The sequence below is a fragment of the Sorex araneus genome, chromosome 2, assembly GCF_027595985.1.
Source record: "Sorex araneus isolate mSorAra2 chromosome 2, mSorAra2.pri, whole genome shotgun sequence".
NCBI classification, from domain to species: domain Eukaryota; kingdom Metazoa; phylum Chordata; class Mammalia; order Eulipotyphla; family Soricidae; genus Sorex; species Sorex araneus.
In genome coordinates, this window is record NC_073303.1 from 306435613 (window position 1) to 306463186 (window position 27574).

The 27574-nt window shown below is 41.7% G+C and overlaps 1 protein-coding gene across 1 annotated transcript in view; it reads left to right on the forward strand.

The window, feature by feature from the left end:
* The window catches only part of NCEH1 (neutral cholesterol ester hydrolase 1), an 89082-nt gene that overhangs the window by 54090 nt on the left and 7418 nt on the right, over positions 1 to 27574 (forward strand). The window contains exons 2-3 of the mRNA XM_004603104.2: positions 8178 to 8406; positions 14810 to 14879. Of these exons, the coding sequence (XP_004603161.2) occupies positions 8178 to 8406; positions 14810 to 14879 (299 nt within the window). The remainder of the gene's footprint in view (positions 1 to 8177; positions 8407 to 14809; positions 14880 to 27574) is intronic.

A 27574-nucleotide genomic window follows, 5' to 3' on the forward strand; every position in this document is an offset into this window, starting at 1 on the left:
AGTCTCCCCATTCTGTGAGCAGGTGTCAAACCCCAGGAAGTCAACCTCAGTGATTTCTCTTTTTCATATGTCTCCACTGTACTCTTTCAAGATTTACCTTCATTTTCTTCACAGTGGACAATTGTCAAATGTTCACAGTTGCTCAATATTGTCTTTAATCCCTCCTCGCAGCCTGCTGCTCTATAGAGTTCCTCCGAAGATATAGTCTCATTTTGAAAAAAAGTGTTCAGGGGCTAGAAAGATAATACAGGGGTTAAGGTGCATATTTTGCAGGAAGCCAGCCCTGGTTCCATCCCTGGAGCCACATGATCACCCAAGCAGTGCTGGGTGTGGCCCCAAAAGCAAACAACCAAAAAAAAAGTAAGTATCGTGAGAACTGTGCAAGCTTAAGGAGAGATGGCAATTTGGGGAGAGCGGTGGGGGAATTGTACAAGATTTAAATTTTTGGTCTTCCATCCATCTTTTACCGTCCTTTGTAATATGTAGCAGTCTTTTTATATAATAGGTACATAAATGATACTTTAGGAACCCAGTTGTAGTTTGGAAAGTTTATACAACATCATTGAAGGTTTTTTTTTTCTTTTGTAAAGCAGAAATTCTGCTTTATTGAGTCTCAGGTGAATTACAATGTTTCATTTAAGTGTAAGTCATGTCATTTGTGCCCAATAAAAAAAGAAAATGAGCCTGCATTTAAATTTTATGATACTAAAAAAAATCACCAGAAATTTCTGTGCAGGTACGTATTCTGTGACTTTTAAAACAATTATAGATGAGAAAAGTGCAGGATCTAAAGAGATTTGAAAAGTAACTTAATGGCTAAGAGATAGTAATGGAATAGTGAAGAAAATATAACCATGAAATTTACTTGTGGAATATATTACAATATTTGATTCTATGTTATAATATTTGTTGGCATATTAAAATGTTATATTAAAAATCACAATAGAATGAATGTAAATAAAACATTCCTATGACTGTAAAAAAAAATAAGAGATAGTAATGGGATTAAGGTATTTGCCTTGCATGTGATTGACCTTACTTCTATTCCCAGCATCACATGGTCTCTCAAGCACTGCTGGGAAGATTCCTAAGCACAGAGATGGGAGTAAACACCCAGGAACCCTGGGAGTAAGCCCCCAGGAACCCTGGGTGTGGCCCTAACCTCTCCCCACCAAAAATAAAGTTACTTGTGGGTCAAAAAGATGAGTATATGTTTTCCATGCAGGTGATTTGGATTTCATCCTTGGCACTGCCTGGTTCCTGAGCACTGAGCTGGGATTAGCTCCTGGGTACCAACAAGTGCAGACCAAAACAAAAAAATTATTTCGCAGGCTGAAATGACCATTACTGGGAAGCTGGACACTTTTACACTAACCTAGAATAAAGCCTTTGAACATGAGAAATGAAGCTGGTGGTGACTTGCGATAGATTGCTCTAAGTATTTAATGTGGTTGGTGCCTGCTGAAATCTGACCACATGCTGAGTTATTTATGCGGACAAAGTATCAGTGTGCAGTAGCTTTGTCCCAACCTCCCTCGCCCCTTTTGACATAATCATAGAAATGAACTTTGTAGAGAGAATTATTTCATATCTCTTTAACCTGTTCCCTACAGAACTTCTTAATTAGTATTGTCCTAATAAATAATGTAAACATGGGGGAGAAATGATAGAATGACTAAAAATCCTGGTCTGTCTCTCTCTGGGCTCACATTTCTCCAACAACGCTGTTCTAATAGACTGTAATAATAACAATAGAGAGTCCCTACAAGGCTTAGTTATGCCAGGGAGAGGCATTTATGCTAGCTGTTCTCTCTTTTTGCCAAGTGTCACAGCAGTTGTTTGAAGTACTTTTATTTGTTATATCTGTTCCACTGGTGAATAATTATCCAGGTTAATAATTATCAGAGAGGTTTAGTAACACGGTTGGGAAGTGGAGAAACTGGGCCCCCAGTGCGGGAGTCTGCTATTGGCTGGGGCCATCTGTGCCTCTTAGAGGGAGCCCGTCATCCCCACCCTCCCCTCGCCTCCACTTCCCTTTTAAACTGCAGCCTCCCATTGGCATTTGAATTAATGCTTGTCCAATGCTTTTCTATCTTCCCTTTTGGCTCTTTTTCTTGTGACCCAAACTTCATCTTGCATTCAAATTTCATTCGGGCTCAGTGCCTCAGTGGATTTCACTCCCAGGCAAAAGTATTTGCTTCCTTCTGTATGATTTTTATTCGAAGCCATTATTACTAAGGTTATATCACTTAACTGACATCAGTGACTCATGTATAAAGCTTTGGTTTGCTTTGTTTTCCAAGACTCCGAAGATTATCTTTTTCTCCTCAATTTTTTTTTCTGCCCCTAGAATATATTCCAAGACTCCGAAGATTATCTTTTTCTCCTCAATTTTTTTTCTGCCCCTAGAATATACATGCCCAATCAGTTAGCAAAGAGCACCCTTCTCCATGGTTAGCAGCTAGTCTATTTTTGTTTTGTTTTATTGGGGGGCCACATCCTGCAAGGCTCAGGGGCTACTCCTGGCTCTGCACTCAGAAATTTTCCTGGCAGTGCTTGGGGGACCATATAGGATGCCAGGATCGAACCCAGGTTGACAGTGTGCAAGGCAAATGTCCAGCCCACTGTACTATCTGGAGTGGCCCCACAACTACTCTATATTAATAAGTAATTGTGATTGCGGTATCTGTTTAGCTTTCTTTGATCTCTGCTTATCTTTTCACCTGTAACATTCAGACCTGGAGAAAAGTCAGCAGCTCACTGATGTGGTCTTGTCCCACTGAGGGCTAGTGAGAACCCTTTATCCCTTCTCTCTCCTTAAAGCAGAATTTGACTTCAAACCGTGCCCTCCAGTACTTCGGCATGTTAAGACTGGGATAGTTCTCAGCGGGTAAGATAACACTTGACCTGCTGCTTTGGCTACTGGAGTTCTTTAGTGCATCTGAAGGTCCTGGGCCTCCTGCATACAAAAGCATGCTTTCATCCCATTGAGCTCTCTCTGGCCTGCCTCTATTCTTTTTTAAAAAGAATATGGATCCATATATACCTCTCGGAGAGCCCAGCAAGCTACCAAGAGTATCCCGCCCACACGGGCAGAGCCTGGCGAGCTACCTGTGGCATATTCGATATGCCAAAAACAGTAATGATAGGTCTCATTCCCCTGACCCTGAAAGAGCCTCCTTACTTGGGAAAGACGAGTAAGGAGAGGCTGCTAAAATCTCAGGGCTGGGGGGAATAGTGACATTACTGGTGTCTATTCAAGTAAATCGACGAACAACGGGATGACAGTGATACAGTGATCTGAAGAGGCTTCAAGAAACTCTTAATTTGAGATGGTTTCTTTGGTGGACCTGAATCTCATTTAACAAACTCAAGAATATAAGAAATATTTCTTGATCTATGTTTTGAACCTTTTGTTTGTTTGGGTCACACCTTGGCAGTACTCTGGGTTACTCCTGGCCTGCACTAAGGAATACTCCTGGCGGGTTCAAGGGACTTAATGGGATGTTGGGGATCGAATCTGGGTCAACTGCATGCAAGGCAAGTGCCCTGCCTGCTGTACTGTCAGTCTGGCCCTGAAAGGGGCTTATTATTTTGTTGGGGTGAATGAGTAAGTGAGATCATGTGCATATTTATCCTCAGCTCACATTATGTGGTATTGGATTCCTGTTTACTGATTTGGGATATCATTTTTTTCTACCTATAAGAATCCTTCAGGTTTATTCAGGCTCTCTTTAATTCCTGTTAAGTTCCTTGAGAGCATATAACAGGACAAGGATTATTATATGCTTATATAATATGTATTATATATGCTTATTATATATTATGGTGCTATAAATGTTAATATGCTCATTATGTTCATGCTTTAATTGGCATGTGGAATCTTTCTACTGTCCCTGCACCAGCTGAAGCCTGATGGGCTCTCTGAGACCACTTGAAGGACAACCTTCCCAGATATACCTGCAGCAACTCTTCCTAGGGTCATGCCTGTCTCCAAGGTTCTGTCTGGACACGGGGCACATGTCTACAGTTCACTACCAAGCTCACACATTTCTTTCCCGAAGTAGCATCTTATCCATTATGGAAATTGCTATCAGTTTTTTCATTCCCAGAGTATAGAGTTTTTTAAAAATAAAAATCAGACAGTTACTCCTGTTTCTGTGTGTAGATCATATCCCTTCCCTAAAGTAACAACCACAGACAGACTTGGCTGCTGTAAGGGAAGGAAGGGAAGTAGTGAGGAGAACTAAGGAACTAAGATATTGGAGCGAAATGATTAGAAAATAGTCACAAATTTATCTTGCCCTTTGACATCACATAGACATGAGGAGTCTTCCCTTACTGAGTAGAACTCAGGGAAACTTCCTGGGCCCAATTGGACATAAGCCATCTTCTCTAGCACAATATTCTGTATGTCTTTATAGTTTCAGGTATCCGCTTTGGTACTGGCTGCTTCGACTATCCGGGCCTCTTTTCTCACAGAAAGGTTGGCTGTATTTATGTAGCCAGGATTCAGTAATGTGCTCTAGCACTGTAATACTCAGGCAGTGGTGAAACTGGTTAATGACCCGCTACCAATTACCAAATGTTTGATTCCATTTTCAAATTTTGCAAGTTTCTGTGGTCTGTGGGATAACTATTCGTCATCTTCAATCTTTCAATACAATTCAAAACAATACAATTCAAAAGCTTGTTCTTGGGTCTTTTCCCACTCATTCAGTCTTTTATATTCTCTTCTTTGTTTCTGCATAAACAAAACTGTTCCTTCTCCAGCCAGCATTACTGCCCCGTACAACACCCGACCCTGCTCCATGTAAACAATGTTGTGAGCTATTCAGAAATTCTATTAATGAAAATGATCCTATGCTCACAGTGAGTGTTTCTGGAAAGGTGTGAGGGAACTGAGCCAAGTCTGAATACTAGAACTATACCATCGTTGATGAAAACCATGGTGGATTTTACTTTTCTCTCTTCCAAAGACAGTTTGTTTGTTTTACAGAATTCTTGTAGTTGAGAAGCAAACATCTTTCCTCTGTTATATCCATGGAAGCCTACAATTAACAAAATATATATATATAGTGCGAAATGAAATAGCCCTCCAGTTCTTTGTTCATTATTTCATACCCATAAAACCACTGTTCCTGTCACTAATAAAATAGATTATGTTCTCTATTAATTGATTTCAATTGCCAAGGATTTATTGTGATTTTTAAAATATGAAATGAATATATAATTCTTAGCTACATCCTGGAAGATTGTATTCTCCTTTTACACTGATATTTTATATAAAAAAAAAACTTAAATGATGATTGCCTTTTCCCTATTTGCCAAAGATCTTAAATTGATGTCTAGAATTTTCTGGTCTTGGGGCTGGAGCGATAGCACAGTGGGGAGGGCATTTGCTTTGCACTCAGCTGACCGGGGTTCAATTCCTAGCATCCCATATAGTCCCTCGAGCACTGCCAGGAGTAATTCCTGAGTGCATGAGCCAGGAGTTACTCCTGAGCATCACTGGCTGTGACCCAAAAAGAAAAAAAAAACCTAGAATTTTCTGGTCCTAACATATTTTTTTTTATTATTAAGAACATTAACAGTTATGACTTTTTTAGTAAATTGGACAATCGGTACATATAGTCATTGAATTCTTTTGTTAATAAAAGAGTTAATTATAAGCAGCATTTCCCTGCTATACTGTCAGCAAACAAATTAATGGAATTACTGCAATAACTGTTCATGATCAGATGAACTGCCTCCTGTTCTTTTTGCATGAGTATGGACTAATGATTTTATAATGCAGTTTTTTCTAGCTCTTCTTGTGCTAGGGCACATGTATTCAGTCGTGATGTCTTCCCTCAGACAATGATTCAGGAGTCTGACTGCTCAGGAGACATAAAATCTGAGTTCGAGTAGACCTGTACCAGGAAAGTCTTCCACTCACTCTTTGGCATTTGGGGCTTCTATAACTTCATTACTCAGGTTCTTTGAATTCTCTGGTTTTGAAACAAGGCCATTAAGTCTTGCAGGGCAGTTGGTTCTGTAAGAGTGTTCGATGAGAAGAGCTTATATAACGAGTGGAATTGAGGGAATAAACTCTACAGAGACTTTGCTGGGTAGATGATCTGGGTCTTTTCTCTCTGTACACATTCTCCGATGCAAGAACTTCCTGTGAAGAGAGAGTTTGATACCCTCAAGGATCAAAGAGCAAGAGGTGGGAGGCTGTGTGTTCTTTGCGGATTTCTAAAAAGTTTCTGGTTCTGTCGGAGCTGATCCACTTCTGAATGCCAGAGCGCCATGGATTCTGACCCAGGCACACTTAAATATATAAGCTAAAAAAAGGAATACTTTTACAACCATTTTATTTTGTGGTGCTGGGGATCCATTTTGGGCATCAACCAAACATACAAAGCATGAGCTGTACCAAGCTACATATTCCCTGGCCCTCGACTCAAAACAATTAAAGAATGCTGACAAAAGTTCTGGTGATTAGGCCTTAGTGGCTTGGGCATGTTATTGGAATGATGACATCCTGCCTTAGGAAAAAATTCAGAAAGGACTTAACTCCTGGGCGCCACAACTTCTTCTTGTGCAACTTGAGTTCCAGAAGATGGAAATGTTCTGCAATGCCTAACACTTCTCAGTAAAACTGGAATTGGTAACACCTGTCCTGCTTCTCTCTCAGAGCCAAGAAGATCTCATGTGTGAAAATATTTTGTAATTTGTAAAAGCGGATAATAAATACAAATCTTTATTGCATTACATTGTCCAGTAAGTGCTCAGATGCACTGGCAGTTGTAAGAATTCAAATTCTAAGGGCTGAAGGGATGGGAAGGGGGTGATATATTTACTTTGCCAGAAGCTGACCAGTTTGATCCTTGACAACTGTTACGATGAAAATTTACTTATGATGAAAATTTACTTTATGATGAAAATGTGTATCTTTGATTTTATAATCGATAGTGTGTACGTTAAAGAGCTGATTTAACTTGTGGTTAGAAAGTTATAAAAGATGCTCACCATGTCTGCACTTGGCATGGACTTCCTTATTTCAAGCTAAGAAAATGCTTATTTTAGAAAACTCCCTATAACCACACTGACAAAATGCCGTCCTGTGTCTGTGTGCCCCCACATTGCTTGAGCATGTGGCAAAGTTTGCAGTAATGCCCTATAAAAATGGGCCCTTGCAAAAAAGTATAGTCGAAATGACATCTACACTTGTATGTTCATCGAAGCACTGTTTACAATAGCTGGAATTTGGAAAAAACCCGAGTGCCCGAGAACAGATGACTGGTTAAAGAAACTTTGGTACATCTACACAATGGAATGCTATGCAGCTGTTAGAAAAGATGGAGTCATGAACTTTGCATATAAGTGGGTCAACATGGAAAGTATCATGCTAAGTGAAATGAGTCAGAAAGAGAGAGACAGACATAGAAATTTTGCACTCGTCTGCGGAATATAAAACAACAGAATGGGAGACTAACACCCAAGAATAGTAGAAATAAGTACCAGGTGATTTGCTCCATGGCTTGGAAACTGGCCTCACATGCTGGGGGAAAAGGCAGCTCAGACAGAGAAGGGAACGCCAAGTAAAGTGTAGTTGGAGGACTCACTCGGGATGGGAGATGCATGCTGAAAGTAGACTATCGATTGAACACGATGACCACTCAATACCTCTATTGCAAACCACAACACCCAAAAGGAAAGAGATAACAAAAGGGAATGCCCTGCCACAGAAGTGGTGTGGGGTGGGGGGGATGTGATGGGGGGATGGAAGGGATACTGGGGTCATCGGTGGAGGAAAATGGGCACTGGTTGAGGGATGGGTACTCGAGCACTGTATAACAGAAACACAAGCACAAAAATATGTAAATCTGCAACTGTACCCTTATGGTAATTCATTAATAAAAATAATATATTTTTTTTAATGGGCCCTTGGACCCCTGAACTTTGCCTAAGGTTTTAGGTACTTACTTAGACTAGACCCACGGTCGCATCAACCACTGTAATAAAGTTCTTGTTCTCCCAGCACAGATTGTTTCGGTGTGCGTGATGAAGTGAACACCGTTACAACAGCCCCTTATACGCTCCCTGGGTGTCAGCCCCTGAAAGCTAGGAAATGCGGCTCAGCTGATGACAACGTTGACCTGCTCTCCCTTTTATCCCTCCTCCAATTGCAGAGCAACCTGATCCACTACCTGGGACTGAGCCATCATCTGCTGGCGCTGAATTTTATCATCCTATCATTTGGCAAGAAAAGCGCGTGGTCAACCCCGCAGGTGAAGGTGACGGACACCGACTTTGACGGCGTGGAGGTCAGAGTGTTCGAAGGCGCCCCAAAGCCTCAAGAGCCGCTGAAGCGCAGTGTGGTTTATATCCACGGAGGTGGCTGGGCCTTGGCAAGCGCAAGTACGTCCTTCCTTTGGTTTGGGGTTACGGTGGACCCTGAAGTCGTGTGATGGGTGTGGCGTTCTTCCGGGGTCGGAAAGGAGAGGAAACCATTTGTTGTTGTTCTTTTGGACTGTCTGAATGAACCCTCTTTTCCCTACAAAATTATTTATGTCACATAAAAATGTTCAGCGAGGCTGGAAAGGTAGTAAGTGACAATTCCAGAGATCTAGTCCCAGTAACTCATCCCACCCCCAAGCCGTGTCGAGGGGCGCCCTTACAGCCCCCAGCGCTGCCTACCCAAGCAGCACCAATTGCTTGCCCGTCGCCTACCACCACACCTGAGTTTCTCAACTTAGTACCACTGGGCGTGAGGCTAGGGGGACCCTTGACTCCCCTTCCAAAATTCAGCCTATTCATTTATTAATTCAGCACACTGCATTCAAAACATTTCCAGTGGCTTAAATCATAGGTTAATTGCGGAGCAGGGACAGTAACTTTCTGCATCGAGTAAGCTGGTGTTTTATTGGGCCAGACTAGAAGGGAATTATCGATAGTTCTTTGGCCAGCTGGCATTCTGGAAGACATCTCTCTATTGGAATAGAACAAGTTTTGTTGTTGTTGTTTTCCCCTGAATTTACCTGTTAATTTACCACTGTCACTTCTGCTTATGGAGGCAAAGATGAAAAGATGTATCCTGCTATGGAAATAAAATGATCTTCCAGAGTTCAGTTTTGTTTTGGGGGATTTTTTTTTAAAAACTGTATTATTTACACACTCAGAATGGTAGGCAGCCAAGTAGAGCGGCTTATCCAGGAGGAAATCAGAGCCCCTTCTCCGCCCTCCTTTTCACACAGCTCTTTCTGCGCCTTTAGTCGAAAGTCTCAAGCGTACCTCAGTTTAAAGTCAGTAGAGATCGCATGCCGAGGTCTGGCTTCAAGTTCCAGCACCACGTGGTCCAGGGAACACAGAGCCAGAAGTAGTTCCGGAGCATGGCTGCAGTCTGGCCCCCAAACCATAATGATAAAACTTAGTAGCAACTTTGCTTATTTTATTACATGATATACCTTTTTGTTTTCTGGCCATGCTCAGAAGTACTGGGGGCTACTCACAGCTCTGTGCCTCAGGGGTTACCCCCCAGCGGTGCATGGGCGACATGCAGTGAAAGGGATGAAAGCAAGGCTTCCTACATGCAAAACCTGTGATCAGCGCACCGGGCTATGTCTCTGCATCCTACCTCTTTTGAAGAAGTATACTACAGGTGAAAATATATCATTTTTCCCAATAATTCATTTTATTTAACTCCATTTTAACTAAAAAGCCAAAAAATTAACAACATTTAAAAAATGTAAATATTAACAAAATTTTGAACATCACTGAGTGCAGCCCCCCCTTCCCCCTAAAAACTGGGTGCAGACCCCCTCCTTCTAAAAGCAAAGTCATTGAAAATGCAGTTATATTAGTTTTTGAAAATTAGAGATTCAAAAGAACTCACGGCTGCTTCTCCCAGAAAGGAGCATAAATTGAGGCTCCCATAACCATGCCACCAGACTCTGTGCCAGAGGCTGTTTCCACTTGGGGCACCCCCGAGCGGGAGGGGTGAGAGCCCTCCCCGCCCCAAGGGACCCAGCCCTGGCAGCTGACCTCCACTACCCAATGCCTCTCGGCAAGCTACCGAGAGTATCCCGCCCGCACAGCAGAGCCTGGCAAGCTCTCCGTGGCATACTCAATATGCCAAAAACAGTAACAATAACAGGTCTCATTCCCCTGACCCTTCAAGAGCCTTCAGTCATTGGGAAAGACAAGTAAGGAGAGGCTGCTAAAATCTCAGGGCTGAGACAAATGGAGATGTTACTGGCCCCCGCTCGAGTAATTCAAAGAACGACGGGATGACAGTGATACAGTGACAGTGAACAAAATTTTAAGCTTTTAAAATGTTAACAAAAGTGATGGGTTCCCTAGCAGTACTCAGAAGGTCTGAGAGTCCCACAAGTGATTCTTGGCCAGTCGGGCCAGCAGGTCAGTGCAAAGGCCATAGGATGCGATGCTGCTTGGACCCTGCAGTTCTGGGAATACCCAGGCCACACTGGCAATGCTGGGGTCTCCAGGGACATACCTCATGATGCTCAGGGAACAACATGGTTCCAGGAACTGGACCAGGCACATGGCCTAACCCGCAAGCTATCTTCTGGCTCCTTGATCATTTTTGTTTGCTGATTATGTTTTCAGCAGTTGCTTATGGAGTATGCAGGTTTTTCCAGGACTGAGAGGTCCCTTGGAATACAGAAATTTCAGTGAAACACTTAATATATGTAGACTTGAACCTTTGATCATCGTAAAGTGTGCCAGGTGATAGAGATTTAAAAAAAAAAAATCAATCCCCTCCTTCTACGAGACTGAACACTGGATACCGTCAGTCGTGGCGCTATATTGGAGGTGCCAGGAATGGGATGACGGATAAGAGTCAGCCTTATCTTTTGGATATCACTTCTGTTCATCATTCCTGCCAAAGGAAGACCTGCGGCTAGAAAATGACATAGAGGGTTTGGTTCTTAGTCTTCTGAGTTATTAGTCTTTTGAGATTGCCTTGGAGAGTGGTCATACTTATTGTCTTTCTCTTGACACAGTCCAACTTTTAAATTATTTTTTAAAGTAATGAAGGGATTACATTTTTACATGCATTTCTTCTGTTAGGTCCAGTCTTTGGATCTCCTGGGGATACAGGCATTGCCTTTCATGGTTTCATCTCCAGCACTGCTTATGGTCCCACAAGTACCTTCAGGAGTGACTCCTGGTCACACACACATCCAGGAATAAGTCCTGAGCACCATTGGGTGTGGCCCAAAGACCTGTCTCCTCCAAAAACTGAAAAATTAAAAAAGAGAGAGAAATATGTTTTGTTTATTTGGGGGCTACTCTTTGCCCAGGGGCCATGCAGTGCTAGCGCGCCTTAGGTGTTGCTGGGATTTAGGTTGGTTTGGTATCGGGACTTGGGGGTTTTGTTTTGGGTGTGTTTTGTTTTTGTTTTATTTATGGCCCACACCTGGAAGTGCTCAGGGCTTCCTTCTGGCTCTGCACTCAGGCAGGGATCACTACTCAGGGGTTGGGACCCTTTATGGTGTCAGGGATTGAACCCTGCTTGCCAGGAGCAAGGCACACGTGCTAACCCCTGTACTATGGCTCTGGACTGTGTGGCTCTGGGATTTGAACCCTGCTGCAGTTGTAGCCACTTGCTAGATGACTACCTCAACCTTTATACTGTCTCTCAGGCTCCAAAGAAAAGAAATCCTAAGACTTACAAAAGATCTAATTTGTTTTGTGTTGAACGTAAATGGGGTTTAATTAGGATACTATATTCATCAGGGACTGGAGCAATAGCACAGCAGGTATGGTGTTTGCCTTGTACGACGCAGCTGACCCAGGTTCAATTCCTCCGTCCCTCTCAATTCCTCTGTCCCTCTCAATTCCTCCATCCCTCTCAGAGAGCCTGGCAAGCTACTGAGAGTATCCCACCCGCATGGCAGGGCCTGGCAAGCTACCTGTGGTATATTCAATGTGCCAAAAACAGTAACAGCAAGTCTCACAATGGAGACGTTACTTGTGCCTGATCAAGCAAATCGATGAACAATGGGACAACAGTCCTACCATGCTACCATATTCACCATATTGGTGGCTTTCTAAATTAGAGTAAATGAACGATGTCAAAAGAGAAAAATATAATACATGTGGTTTTAAAGAAGAAATTATTTGTTGTTCATTTTTGGAAAGGTAGACACAGTCTACAGTAACATACTGTTTTTCACATAGTCTTCTATAAAACAGATGGTTATTTTATAATACATTTAAAGACCATCTAGTATTAATATCCTGTTGCTTTACAATAATTGTACTTTGTCATAAACCAGATCTGGTTTTTGGCCATGTAACTATTATTTAAAAAAAATTATTGGGGGCTAGAGTGATAGCACAGCGGGTAGGGCATTTGCCTTGCACGTGGCTGACCCAGGTTCGAATCCCAGCATCCCATATGGTCTCCTGAGCACCGCCAGGGGTGATTTCTGAGTGCATGAGCCAGGAGTGACCCCTGTGAATCGCCGGGTGTGACCCAGAAAAAAAAAGAAAAAAATTATTGAATCATCATGAGATACACAGTTACAAATTTGCTTGTGATTGGGTTGCAATTATACAATGTTCCAACACCTATCCCTTCACCAGTGTACATTTCCCACCACCAATGTCCCCAGTTTTCATCCTGCCCTCTTCCCCCCACCCCAGCCTGCATCTATGATGGTCACTTTTCCCATCCCCACTCTTTCTCATTCTCTCTCTCTCTCTCTCTCTCTCTCTCTCTCTCTCTCTCTCTCTCTATCTCTTCTCTTCCTCTCTCTTTCCTTTTGGCGTTATGGCTTTACAATACAGGTACGAAAGATTATCATGTTTGTCCCTTTACCTACTTTCCACACTCAGCTCTTGTTCAGAGCGATCATTTCCAACTATCATTGTCACAGTAGTTCTTTCTCTATTCTAACTGCTGTCTTGTGCCACCAGTTGTGGCCATCTTCCAATTGTGGACCAGTCCTCCCGGCCCTTGTTTCTACTATCCTTGGGTATTAGTCTCATATTATATATTCTCATATCCCGCAATGAGTACCATCATTCTGTGTCTGTACCTCTTTTTCTGACTCATTTCACTAGCAGGATACTCTCCATGTCCATCCATTTACTTATTTATTCACTTATTGAATCACAGTGAGATACACAGTTACAAAACTGTTCATGACAGGTTTTCCTCATATAATATTCCACCTCCTGTCCCTTCATTATTGTACCTTTCCTACCACCAATGCCCCAGTTTCCCTCCCCCCAATCCTCTATGACAGGCACTTTCCTTCTCTCTCTCCTCTCACTCTCCTTCTCCCTCCCTCCCTCCCTCCCTCCTTTCCTCACTCCCTCCCTCCCTCTCTCTTCTCTCTCTCTCTTTCTCTCTTTCTCCCTCCTTCTTTTTTTGGGGGGGCGGGGGCATTATGGTTTGTAATACAGATACTGAAAGGTTATCATGCATATCCTTTTACATGCTTTCAACACTAATTTCTTGTCCAAAGTGATCATTTCTACTATTATTGTCCATCCTGTCCCTTTTCTATTCTAACTGCCCTTTGCCCCCCATACACTTGTGGCAAGCTTTTAAACATTAACCAGTTCTTCTGGCCCCTGTTTTTCCTGGCCTTGGACATTAGTCTCATACTTTTTTTTTAATCCCACCAATGAGCACAGTCATTCTATATCTGTCCCTCTCCATCTGGCTCATTTCACTCAGCAGTCGGTCCATTTATAAGCAAATTTCATGACTTCATTTTTCCTAACAGCTGCATAGTATTCCATTCCACATGTAGATGTGCTCTAGTATCTTGATCCAGATATCTGTTCTCAAGCACTCGAGTTGTTTCCAGATTCTGGCTATTGTGAACAGTGCTGCAATGAACATAGAAGTGCAGATGGTGTTTCTGCTGTGTGTTTTTTGGACCCTCGAGATATCTTCCCAGAATGGTATTGCTGGACCAAACGGGAGCTCAATTTCTATTTTTTTGTGGAATGCCTATACTGTTTTCAAAAAGGCTAGACCAGTAGGCATTTCCATCAATGAATGTGAGTCCCCTTTTCCCTGAATACGTACTAGCATTAGTTGTATTAGTTGTTCTTGTTCTTTTTGATGTGTTCACTCTCTATGGTGTGAGATGATATCTCCTTGTTGTTTTGATTTGCATCTCCGATAATTAGCGATGTGCCTTCTTTTTTCCATGTGCCTTTTAGTCATTTGTATTTTTTTTTGAGGGGTGACAGTCACACCTGGCGATGCTCAGGGGTTACTCCTGGCTTTGCACTCATGAATTACATCTGGTAGTATTCGGGGGACTGTATGTGAGGCCGAGGATTGAACCAGGGTTTGGTTTGTGTGCAAAGCAAACACCCTACCTGATATACTATCAGTCTGGCCCTGTATTTCCTCTTTGAGGAAGTTTCTGTTCATTTCTTCTCCCCATTTTTTGATGGGATTGGATTTTTTTTCTTGTAAAGTTCTCCCAGTGCTAGATGGGTATTGGGTAAATAATTTTTCCCTTTCCATGGGCTGTGTTTGTATCTTGGTCACTGTTTCTTTTGCGCACAGAAGCTTCTGAGTTTAATGTATTCCCATTTATTTGCCTGGCCAGTGGTGTTCCATCTTTGAAGATGCCTTTAGCTTCAATATCATGGAGGACCATGTAACTATTATTGACACATATGCTCACATTTGCTTTTTTTAAAAAAAATATTTTTATCATTAGTAACTTAAGTTCATCTAAAAGCAATCTACAGTTTGCAGAGTTTACAAATCGGCCGTATTAAGTAACCTATTTTACAATGATTATTCCATTGTCTCTTCTAGAAATCAGCTATTACGATGAGCTGTGTGCAGCAATGGCTGAGGAGTTGAATGCTGTCATCGTCTCCATTGAGTGAGTAGTTAATACGAGGTGGTGGGGGAGAGCTTTCAAGCAGAGATCCCAGATAACCATTTATTTACTTTCTTTCATAAGTGATAAAGTATAACATGAAGGTCCAAAGAGATTTAATAGTTTTCCCAAGGTCACACAAAAGTTTTCTGATATAACTTATACCTCTTGAACTATCATTAATGGCTAATGCCTGAAAACATCCCATCAATATTCATGGAATGAATGAATGAGTGTCAATTCTCATGTGAAATAGCCAAGTTAAGGACTGAGGTTGTTCCCACCCAAGTCCTTGCCTGGGTCTTACCCAACCCAGATTCAGTCCCCAGCACCACATATTGTTCCCTGAGCACTGCCGGGAGTGATCTCTGACCACAGAGCTGGAAGTAATTCTAGGAACCACCAGGTATGGCCAAAAAAGAAGAGAAAAGAAAAAAATTAAAATAGCTCAGATCAATATTTTTATAATTTCCTCGTGGATAAGGAAACTGATGTCCACAGAAGGTGAGTAATCTATACAATTCATATAGAGAAATGAGGAAGTGAGCCCAGTTCCAATTACTTCAGACACCATTGAGTCTCCTTGTACTACTGTTTGGCTGATAAAAAGGAAACTAAGTATATAGCAATATAGTGGCATATCAGCCACTTCCCACACCCTGAGCTTATCTGGCCTTCCCCTTCCTTCTCCTCCTCTTAGCCAGCACCTGTCCCATTCCTGACTCAGGTCCTGCCTGAGTTCTCAGACCTGAGAGAATCTTTTTTTTTTTTTTTTTGGCAGTCCCTTGGGAGTTCTCTGGCATAGTTTAGGCAGCTCTGGGCTCTATGAGAAGGTGCTTTAGAGTCTCCCTGGGGCCTGCTTTAGCTACGTCCTCAGAGTTGGCTGTAGACAGCACCTGCCACCTCGCTCACTTAGCGAGACGGCCCAGACCATACAAAGATTCTCAGTTCAGTTTGCTATTTTAGGAACGGTCAAGTGATTGTATTAACCAGTCTATGCAGATGGTCAGAGGAAAGCAAGAACTATTTAAACTGGTGGAGGGATGGGTGTTTGATCATTACGTGATTGTAACCCAAACATGAAAGCTTGTAACTTGTAACACGGTGATTCAATAAAATAAAAATAAAATAAAATAAAATAAAATGTTGGGGCTGGAGCAATAGCACAGCGGCTAAGGCGTTTGCCTTGCATGCGGCCAACCCGGGTTCGATTCCCAGCATCCCATATGGTCCCCTGAGCACCACCAGGGGTAATTCCTGAATGCAGAGCCAGGAGTAACCCCTGAGCATCGCATTGGGTGTGACCCAAAAAGAAAAAAAAATACTTAAACTGTTGCCTATTACAGAGCAAGGTCCTACATGTGGTACTAAGAAACTTGCTTCAGGGCCCTTCTGTGGTTTCCTGTGTAGTGCCTGCTCCTCAGAAGGCCTGAGGGAAATAAAACTTGCTTTACTTGGCACTAAGATGGTTCTACACACAGTCCTTACCCACCACGATTTCAGTGTAATTGTAAGCTATATGCTTAAACTCTTTGGCATGCCCATCTTCACCTGGCAAGTAAAATGTGTCCTTTAAAATTTTTTTATATGTTTTTGGTTTGGAGGCCACACTTGGTGGTGTTCAGAGCTTACTCCTGGCTCTGTGCCCAGGGATCACTCATGGTGGGGCTTGGGGGACCAGATGGGGGTATTGGACATTGAACCTGAGTTGGCTGTGTGTAAGGCAAGTGCCCTACCCTCTGTACTATCTCTCCAGCTCCCAAATATGTATTATCTTAAATCATTAAGAAAATATGGATTCTCTGGGATTAACATGGAAAAAGGATGTCATATGTTTTTAAGATTTATTTTTTAAAAAGAAAAACAACACTTGGGGCTGGAGCGATAGCACAGCGGGTAGGGCGTTTGCCTTGCACGCGGCCGACCCGGGTTCGATCCTCGGCATCCCATATGGTCCCCCAAGCACTGCCAGGAGTAATCCCTGAGTGAAAAGCCAGGAGTAACCCCTGAGTATCGCTGGGTGTGACCCAAAAAGCAAAAAAAAAAAAAAAAAAAGAAAGAAAGAAAAACAACACTAAAACAAAGGAGATTGCTTTTATCTTCATCTTTCAATGAGCCAAATTCAAACAACATAGCATCCAGAAGCTTAACAACTAGGAAACATTATGCCAGAGATCAGATACCATTACTAATGACTGTGATCTTAAGCACAGTGTTTATAACTTCATGTGAAAATGTGATCATCAGTATCTTCCTGCTGTGAACAATGAACAATGGGCACAGAAATCCTGTCTTCTTTCTTTTGGATCCTGAGCAACTAGTTTTAGAACATGATTTTAATATTGTACTTTATGTTGGGTAAATGACATCCCAGAGTTTTCTTGAAAATCAGTCAATTGAGATCAAAAGGCTTCAGATACTTAAGTATGAAATATTAAACTTGAACATAGAACAGTAGAGCGCAGCTGATAAAGGTTATTTATCAACACGTGTTTGAAACTCACAGTACTTTTCTTGGCATAAATATAGACCTAGGACGGTTAGGATCCATGCCAGCTCTCAGAACCAGGTAACCTATGCTCTAGTTGAAGCAGAGCCAATATCATATGATCATAATGTTTCTCCTGGAAAGTATGTTCAGAAGTATAATTTAGAAACTCATTTTTCATTGTGCAGCTCTTTCCTCTTTCTTTTATTTCATAATGTCTATTAAATTCCTGTTACGTTCCAGTAGCTATGTTAAATTCTCATCACTTAACATAATTTCTGCTCTCATGGAGTTTATGACATAGGTGAGAAAATACACTGTAAATAAGTAATGCTGTGATGTGAAATAAAGTAATCAATGGAGGTATCGAACAGGTAAGATTTTGCCTAGTTTTAAGGGTCAAAAAAGGATGAAAAGAGCCTCTAAGTACTTAATTGAACAAAGTAGGTTAGGAATGGAAGCCAAAATGGTTTAATGGGGGGGGTGTAAAGGGGGAGCAGGCAGAGAACATTAAGGGAATGTGAGAAAAGACAGAGGAAAGAATTTAGTCTTCTAGTGATGATTAGAAAAGAAGGAATAAAGATAATTCCAAATAAGTCTTCAAGAAGATTCGGTACCCTTGGTTCTGCTGGAATTTCTGGAATTTCAGCTGGTCCAAAGCAAAAGGTTGTTGGAAACAGCTCTTTCTTAGCCTTGAAACCCACAGGATTAGGAATGGGTTAGAGCTTGGGTTTATGGTGCGAATGGTCTTGATGAAGCTGAGCAAAAGCTCGGGGCAATCTTGGTTTGATGTCAACATGTTAAGCCATAGGATGTGCCTCTGTCTTTTTTTAAATCCTAACGTGAGAGGAAAGCAACTGACGAACTGACAGTGCTTTCGGAAGCTCAGCACAACTCATATCTCAGTAAATCTGTTTGAGGGCCTCTGCAAACCACAGCCCCATGGTGACAGGCCGTGACTTAGCTGCTGTGGCTTCTCCTGCCTCCCTCTGCTCCCGAACTGAGAAACTTTTCACATCGCCCACCCAGGCACCCTGCATTCCTCGGGGTCCCTTCAAGAAAGTGAAGATTATCTCAAAACCATCCTTTAACTCACTCCTTTTCTTTTACTTTGCAAATGTAAAAGTCAGCCTCCAGTAATCCAATACTGCAAGATGATAACACTGTGGCTTTTTTTTTGGTTTAAAGATGTAGGTCACTTTATTTTTTTTTCACCGTCATCAAGAATAAAGTAATTATCTCACAGTGATTCAATAAAATTTTTTAAAATGTAAATAAAGAATCACTAATTAGAAAAAAAAGAAAACTGGATTTAGTATTTATTATCATTTGATAAAATAAATTCCAAAATAGAGAAATACAAATAAATAAATAAACAAAGCTCTCCCTTTTCATGGATTTCATTCATAGCTTCTTAGCTCTGTTTTCTACGAACATAGCAAAAATCCACAAGTTTTACTTGTGGGGTATAAGCCTTTTATAATTCAGGAGTTGGGGGTGGCCACTGAAATTAGAGCTTTACCAAAAGCTACAAAAGCTGAAGCTTCAGAACCTCTCTGCTAGGCTCCTGATGGACAGTACAGAGGGTCCAGTTCTTGCTTTCCTCACGGCCAGCCCAGATTCAATCCGTGGCATCCCGTATTGTCCCTTCCAAGCCCCACCAGGAGTGAGTGATCCCAGAGTTCAGGGTCAGGAGTATCCCCTGAGCATTGCCAGGTATAGCTCCAAAACAAAAACAAAAACAACCCCTCCACTAGCAAAGTACAGGTTCCTTGAGTGCGCAGCAGGACCCCAGTTAGGAAGCAGACAGCCTGTCTGGGCTTTTGTAGCCACCTGGGGAAAGTTGCTCACTGTCTGTACCGTTGCAGTGAAAGGCGAGGTTGACACTGGGATGGGAGGAGGCTGTTTAGACCAACACAGAAAGGCAGGGAGTTTTCTGCTGTGTATATAGACCTTCCAGAGACCTCAGACTGAACAATACATCATAGAATCATTTCATATCACTGTGAGATATGGTTACAAGGCTTTCATGTTTGAGTTTCAGTCATAAAATAGTGGAACACCCAACCCTCCACCAGTGTATGTTTTCCACCACCAATATCCTCCCCCTGCTCCCCATCTCACTCCTTCCCCTGCCTCTATGGCAGACAATTTCCCACATACTCTTTCTCTCTAGTTTGGAGCATTATGGTTTGCAATACAGATACTGAGAGGCCATCATATTTGGTCCTTTATCTACTTTCAGCACACATCTCCCATCCCAAGCAATTCCTCCAACCATCATTTTCTTAGTGATCCCTTCTCTAGTCCTGCTGCCTTCTCCCCCAGGCAGGCTTACAACTAGGGAGCAATCTTACTGGCTCTTGTCTCTACTGTCCTTTTTTTTTTAAACTTTTTATTAAATCACCATGTGGAAAGTTACAAAGTTCTATTTATGTCTCAGTTATACAATATTCAAACACCCATCCCTTCACCAGTGCCCATATTCCACCACCAAAACCCCCAGTATACCCCCCGCCCCCACCTCCACTCCCTACTGTATAACTAATGAATTTCACTTCATTTTCTCTTTACCTTGATTACATTCCATAATTCAACACAAAGCTCACTAGAGTTGTTGGAGTTTCCACCCAAGAGAGACAGACCTACTACCAAGGAAGTATTTGATAATTAGTTTTCCATTGCTGGAAATGAAGAGATATGTAGCCCCACTGCTACAAGTACATAACTCTCTTTTTTTTTCCTTTTCCCTTTTCCTTTTTTTTTCCCCCCTCATCCCCCTTCCCGCGCCTCATAGTATGGTGTACGCCACGCCTCGTCGGCAGCGTGGGGCTTTTGCTTAGTTCACAGTCCAGAGAGGTAGCTGCTACATTAATAACCTTCAATATTTCAACAAAAACTTACTGTTATTATTTGGAGTTTCCTCCCCAAGTCAGACCTGTTCAAAAGGAACCGTTTCACATTGCTGACAATTATAAATGTTAAGGTTTTGGATTTCTGTATTAAGTCCAGGGAAAATTCTGCCAGAAATTGCATAGCCCAGCTCACAGTCCCAGTGCATTGCTGTAAGAAGTCTCTGAAATCAAAGTCTTTAGGTACAGAGGGTCCGCTTCATGCTCAGCGGTTCCGGATTTATCTGGGCCGAGGGCATGCCGGTTATGCCCCCTTCCCATGAGTTCCTGGGAGCCCCAAAAGAAAAAACCGAATACCTCTGGGTTTGGAGTCTCAGAAGATGGTGCCTGCCACGTGGGTGCTACCAACCAGCCGTTTTCCATGCAGGAAGACAGGGTGGGGAGGAAAAAAAATCCACCCCCTGGCAGCACAGAGTTGTAGCCCAGTTCGCAGTCTCAGTGCATTGCTATTAGATGCTGCGCTGGATGCCCGAATGTGTTAGATCTCTGGAATCAAAGTCTTTAGGCGCAGAGGGTCCCGTCTCTACTGTCCTTGGGTGTTAGTTTTATATTATGTTATTTGATATTCCACAAATGAGTGTAGTCATTCTGTCTGTGCCTCTCTTTTTGACTCATTTCACTTAGCGGGATACTCTCCATGTTCATCCACTTATAAGCAAACTTCATTACTTCACCTTTTCTAACAGCTGCACCCATTGTTTAACTAGTCCTCTGTTCTCAGGCACTCAGCTTGTTTCCAGACTCTGGCTATTGGGAACAGTGCTGCAATGAACATACAGGTGCAGATGTCATTTCTACTGTACTTTTTTGCACCCCTGGGATATATTCCCAAAAGGGGTATTGCTGGGTCATATTCCTCAATTTTTAGTTTTTTCAGAAAGGCTGGACCAGTCGGCATTCCCACCAACAGTGAAAAGAGTCTCTCTCTTCCCACATCCGCACCAGCTCTGGTTGTTCTTGTTCTTTTTGATGTGTGCTAGTCTCTGTGGTGTGAGATGATACCTCATTGTTGTTTTGATTTGCATCTCCCTGATGATTAGTGATGTAGAGCATTTTTAAAATTTATTTTATTTTTATAAAAGTAGTTTACAATAGTTCATTACAGATAATATTAAAACACCAATCCCACCACTGAGCACCGTAGCACCACAATAAGAGAAGTGTGTGAGGGTTGTTGTATTTCATTCTGGAGCCATTTAAGCCCTAATGTAAGAGAATACAAGCAAATATGTTAGAAACCAAACAAATGTGTGATACTTTTGATAAGTTAGTGAGGTAGAGTATAAGAGGCCGCAAATGCAGCCATGTACTCCATGAAATTCTGTGGCACTCTCTTCCGGGAGCTTTAGTTTATAGTCTCTGGGTCTTGGCCGTTGATGAGATTACATGGCGCCGGGGACAGTTTGTGGGTGCAAGGGGATTGACCCTGATTTGACCACAAAGAAGTCAAGTGCCTTAACCCTTGTACTATATCTCCAGCCCTATTACATGTTCCTACCTCCTACAGAAATATGTAGCTTCTTCTTACCTCTCAAGTAGAGGGCAATCTAGATGCAATTACTGATTTGTTTGAGATAATTCCTACTGAAGACAGACTCTCTGACTGAAGGGATCATTTAACTTTTTGACATTCTCAAGATAAGGAGTTTTTCCTGGGAGGTATCAAAGAGAGGGGAAATAGGCCACAAAAGGTATGGACATTATCACCTGTGGATTCCAATACCAATATAGTTTCATTGCAGAATACCACATTGCCTGTCATCCCACTGGTGCTTCATTCAGCGGAAGACTGAATGCTTGGGTCTCATATTAGGTTATTTTGAAGATGAATGGGCATTCTGTCACTCTAACATTAGTGTTATCCGCGTAATACAGTGGTGTTATTCAAGACATCAGCAACTCAATTTTTGCTTCAACTTTGGGCTGTATGTGATCTGCTTTTGACTTTGGGAGCAATATCAGCCTTTCTAAGCATTGCTTACCTTCTTTTTTTTGTTTTGTTTTGCTTTTTGGGTCACACCCAGCTATGCACAGGGGTTACTCCTGGCTCATGCACTCAGGAATTACTCCCGGCGGTGTTCGGGGAACCATATGGGATGCTGGGAATCAAACCCGGGTCGACTGTGTGCAAGGCAAACTCCCTACCCGCTGTGCTATCTCTCCAGCCCCCAGCATTGCTTATCTTCTTGATCACTCTAAATAAATTATATAATAAAATAATGGACCAGAGAAATGACATTTCTCATTCCAGGTAGTATATATAAACCTTTTAGTGTGTAATTGTTTTCTTGAAAAGAGATTGGGATATCTATGTAAAGATCTACTGTTGTCAGAGAGAATATAAGAGTTCAAAGGTAGAAAGCTTTCTTTTTCACTGGACTCTTCTAAGGTGTCATGGAAGATGTGGCATTTGCAAGGAAACCTAGAAGGCGGGGACATTGGATGAGGGCAAATCAGATGAAGAGATCAGTGCACTAGGAACAGGAGTGGAATGTTCTAAGAATGTGCTGAGCTCAGTTATAGTTCTAAATTCTGTACATGAGAACTCCCTGGGAATCAGCACTGTCTGTAGCACTGTCATCCCATTGTTCATTAATTTACTCGAGTGGGCACCAGTAATGTCTTCATTGTGAGACTTGTTGTTACTTTATTTGGCATATGGAATATGCCATGGGTAGCTTGCCAGGCTCTGCCGTTTGGGCAGGATACTCTCAGAGCTTGCCGGGCTCTCTGAGAGGGTGGAGGACTCGAACCCCGGTCAGCTGTGTGCAAGGCAAACGCCCTACCCACTGTGCTATCGCTCCAGCCCTCTGAGAATTAGAACTTCTGTTTAGAGATAAGCTGGGGCCCTGAATACAAAACAAAATTGTTTTGTTTGGGAGTCACACCCAGCAGTGCCCAGGGCTTACTCCCTGCTCTGTCCTCAGGGATCACCCCCAATGGGACTCTGGGACCACATGCAATGTCAAGGATCAAACCCTGGCCACCACAGCAAGGCAGCCGCCCTCCCCACTGTACCATCGCTCTCGTCCTGAGAATATATTCTTCTGGCTGGGGCTGGGAAGCCACATAGACTTTGAAATCAGATTAGATTACACCTGTCACTTCCAGGCTTTTGTAGACTTCCTTTCTGAGTTGCTTGTCCTCATTCATCAAACCCCAGTCTTGTTCAGATAGGTCAAGCTCCAGGCGAGGTGCCACCCCTAATAGTAATACAATCTTATTTCTCTCCTTTGGCTTTTGGGGTCACACTGGTGATGCTCTGGGGTAACTCCCGGTTCTGCACCCAGGAATTACTCCTGGCAGTGCTCAGGGAACAATATGGGATGCGGGGGCTTGAACCCAGGTCAACTGCGTACAAGGTAAACACCCTACACGCTGTACTTTCTCTCCAGCCCTTATGATAATTTTTATATGGCGTATACACATATTAAATTAAACCTCATTTCCAACTTTACCCCAGATTTTGTTCTGGTAGAGGCTTCACAGTAATGCATACGTTTCTAGGTGATGTTGCCCTTGTGTCTTGCTGCCCTAAGCCAGGCAAATTGAGACTGTATTTGAGATGGTAACACATGGATTTTTTTCCCATAAAACTCACATTTGCATTTTGAAAATGTCCAGAATGCTCTTTCAATACTTTTTACAATCATAACTTTGAATAGCAGCAGACAATAAATCCATTGATGCGTGCTTTCCTTGGCTATGCTACTTATAAACATTTCCTCCTGGCTGAAATTTCTGTGTCTATTAAGAATTTACAGAACTTCTCTTTCTCAGGTCAGTTTTATGGCTTATCTTATACTAGGTCACCTCAAAAATATCTGGGATGATTTTTTTAGTGAAAAGTGAAAAGTATGCCTCTTATTGGATAGAGCAAGAGAACATTTTCTGCTTGAAAAAAGACAAGGGAAGGGTGAGAAGAGACATCATTAAAGGAACCCAGAAGACTTTCACATTATATAACATGGGGCATGTTTACATTAACCAAGCCAACACTGTTTTACTGAAATTTGAGGCAAGTGTGTATTCTCCTGGATTACCAATTTCTCTTGCTCTAAAAATCACCAGGAATTTTGTAAAACAGTATTTGAAAACTTAATTCATGTATAATTTAATTCACATATAGTTTAAATGTATTATAGTTAGAATATGTTCTGGCTTCCTGGGCTACTGGGAAAATTGTTTACTATCAGATGCAAAATCTTGCTGAACAAAATAGCTGTTCTTTTCACAGCTTGAGTCGTTAACTGGATTTGTTTTATTTCATTGAAATACTTATGGATTCAACATGGTGAGTGAAGTCAGCCAAAAGGAGAAAGATAGATACAGAATGATCTCTCTTGTATGCACAACAAAAAGCAGCATGGGAAATGAATAACAGAATGCCAAAGTAATTGAATCTAAGAACTGGTCTACAGAGTGAAGCTAGCCATGGCAGTGAGATGTGAGGAAGGAATGGGGAGCTAGTGAGGCAGGGCCTGACAGATACATTTCTAGAATTATATAGTAAACGAATGAAAAAAGGACACTTTGGTGGCGGGGTGGAATGCTGGAATGTTGTATTCATAAAACACTGTCATTAACAGTTTTATAAAATTTTAAATCACAGTGACCAAAATTCTTTTTAAAAGAAAATCAACTCAGTAATGCTGAAGTTGTAAAAAAAAAAAAAAAATTGAGATCTGGTCCCAAAACTGGGGTAAATAGAATCTTGTGTGATGCCGCCACCTAGTGGCCAAAATAGTATAATCTGGTTCTGTTCTCCCATTCTAAAGAATAGTAAAGGAGACAGGAGCCTTTTGAAGACAGTGAAAATCAACTGAAAAACACCATGTTGGATGGTTAATTGATTCCCACAGATGGAAAAAAGAATGAAATTTAAATATATCTTGTTATAACCAGTAATCATGGTATTTTAAAATCCATATTTAGAGTTTTTAAAAGTAGCAGTTCCCAAATAACCATATCTATTCTTAATATTTACCAAAGCATTTCACAAATATTTGCTTCTTTGATTATGTCCATGATAACTGCTGAGATATTTACGTTTCGGATCATCTGGTTAATATAGTGTTTTCACTCACTCAGTACTCAGGAGTGATTTCAAATTCTGTTGATTGCTAGGGGTGTTTCTTGAGGGGAGTTTTGAAAGAGGGTAAATTAAATGGAGAAAGTAGTCGATAGGTACAAACATCCAGTTATAAATAAATAAGTTACGGGATATGATGTGCATCATTGTGACTACAGTTTAAATATTGTGTTACATATTTGAAAGTTGCTAGAATAGATAAAGAAAGTTACCATGACATGAAAAAAAATTGTAACTATGTGATGATGGATGTTTTCCAGATATTGAGATCATTTTGTACTGTACTCATATGTCAAATAGTCATATTCTATATGGGAAACTAATATAATTTTTGTGTAGTTATGCTTTAAAAATTTACACAATTGTTGATTTCACATAATTATAAGTTGCAGTATGATTATATCAATGTAATGTTAGCCAGCACTTCTGTCATGTCCAAGAATTATCATTCCCTTTGGGTGGTGAGAACAGCTATAATTACTTGGCAACTTTGAAGTTCAGAATGAGTACTATTAATTTTGTTTTTTGGTTTTGGTTTTGGATGATGCTCTTGGGTAACTCTTAGCTCTGCACTCAGGAATCACTCTCCCTGGGCTCGGAGAAGAAACTATATGGAATGCTGGGGCTTGAACCTGGGTTGCCTGTGTGCCAGACAAATGCCTTACTCACTGTACTATCTTTCCATCTCAGAATCAGTATTATCGATGCAAAAAACAATAATTGATGGGGGTGAAGCATTAATATAGTGGATAGGGTGCTTCACCCAAAAGGAGAAAAAGATATTTGATTTATTAGGTGGATTTTATTTCTTATTTATTTTGCTTTTGGGGCCACATCCGGCGATGCACAGGGGTTACTCCTGGCTCTGCATTCAGGAATTACTCCTGGCGGTGCTCAGGGGACCATATGGGATGCTGGGAATCGAATTCGGGTCGGCCTCGTGCAAGGCAAACGCCCTACCCGCTGTGCTATTGCTCCAGACCCCTAGGTGGATTTTAGGTTGGGAAAATAAATGACCTCATACCAAATAGCTTACAAAAATTAGTATATAAGAATTGTAGCACTCTAGCACTGTTGTCTCGTTGCTCATCGGCTTGCTCGAGCGGGCACCAGTAACATCTCCATTGTGAGACTTGTTACTGTTTTTGGCACATCGCATACACCGTGCGTAGCTTACCAGGCTCTGCCATGCGGGCGAGACACTCTCAGTAGCTTGCTGGGTTCTCCAAGATGGATGAAGGAATCAAACCCAGGTCAGCCACGTGCAAAGCAAACACCCTACCTCCTGTGCTATCGTGCCAGTCCAGTATATAAAAATAAATATAATAATTTAAAAATAGAAATGAAAGAAGTCTTAAATATTGTTCTATTTTTCTTGAATGAGCCACAGGTTTTTGGGGGGACTCTTCAGAGAATATGAATCCTAAAAGTAGATAGAGTTAAAGCACAAGGGAGTCCGGTCGTAATGTGGGGTGGCAGTAGAAAAAGCACCAGTTGTGTATGAAGGCCTGCATGGGCTACGTGGAAGTACTCTTTTCGCTGTTTTACTGCTGGCCTTTCTGGTCAGCCCCAGTGACATGTTCCTTGTGTTTTATATTAGACTTATGTGGCTTTTTTAGTTCAATAAGTTCAATACAGTTTTACTGTTTTTATCAAGTAAATCACAAAGACTCCTATACAGATTCATTAGACACGAAACCAAGAAGCGGTTAATACTGCTAAGTCACCTTCTTGTTTGTGCTTTGACTTCTGGAAACAATTTTCAAAATCTATGCTGGTTTTATCCAGATGTTAGCAGTCAGCGTCTGCCTTTTACTTTAAAGTTGTGTTTTTGCATTTTTTGTTTTCATTTTTTGATGATTGAAAGTTAAAAGAAAAATAAGGGAGAGGGTTATTGCTAATACAAAAGTACAACCATTGAAATTCTAAGTTTTGATTTGTTAGAATATGAATGGTTTATTCTTATTTATAATTACCTGTCTACTTAGGGTATCAAAAAGACTAATTTTTTCTTAAACTTTAAATAAAAGGCTTATATAGCCTGCATGAGGGGTGAAGTGACAGCTGACAGGGCTGAGTGCTTTTCATGCAGGAGAGTCGGGCTCAAACCTTAGCCCCGTATAATCCTCCAGCACCACCCAGGGCAAGCCCGAGCACAGAAGTGAGGAAAACCCCGAAGCATTGCCCAGTGTGTCCCACTGCCTTC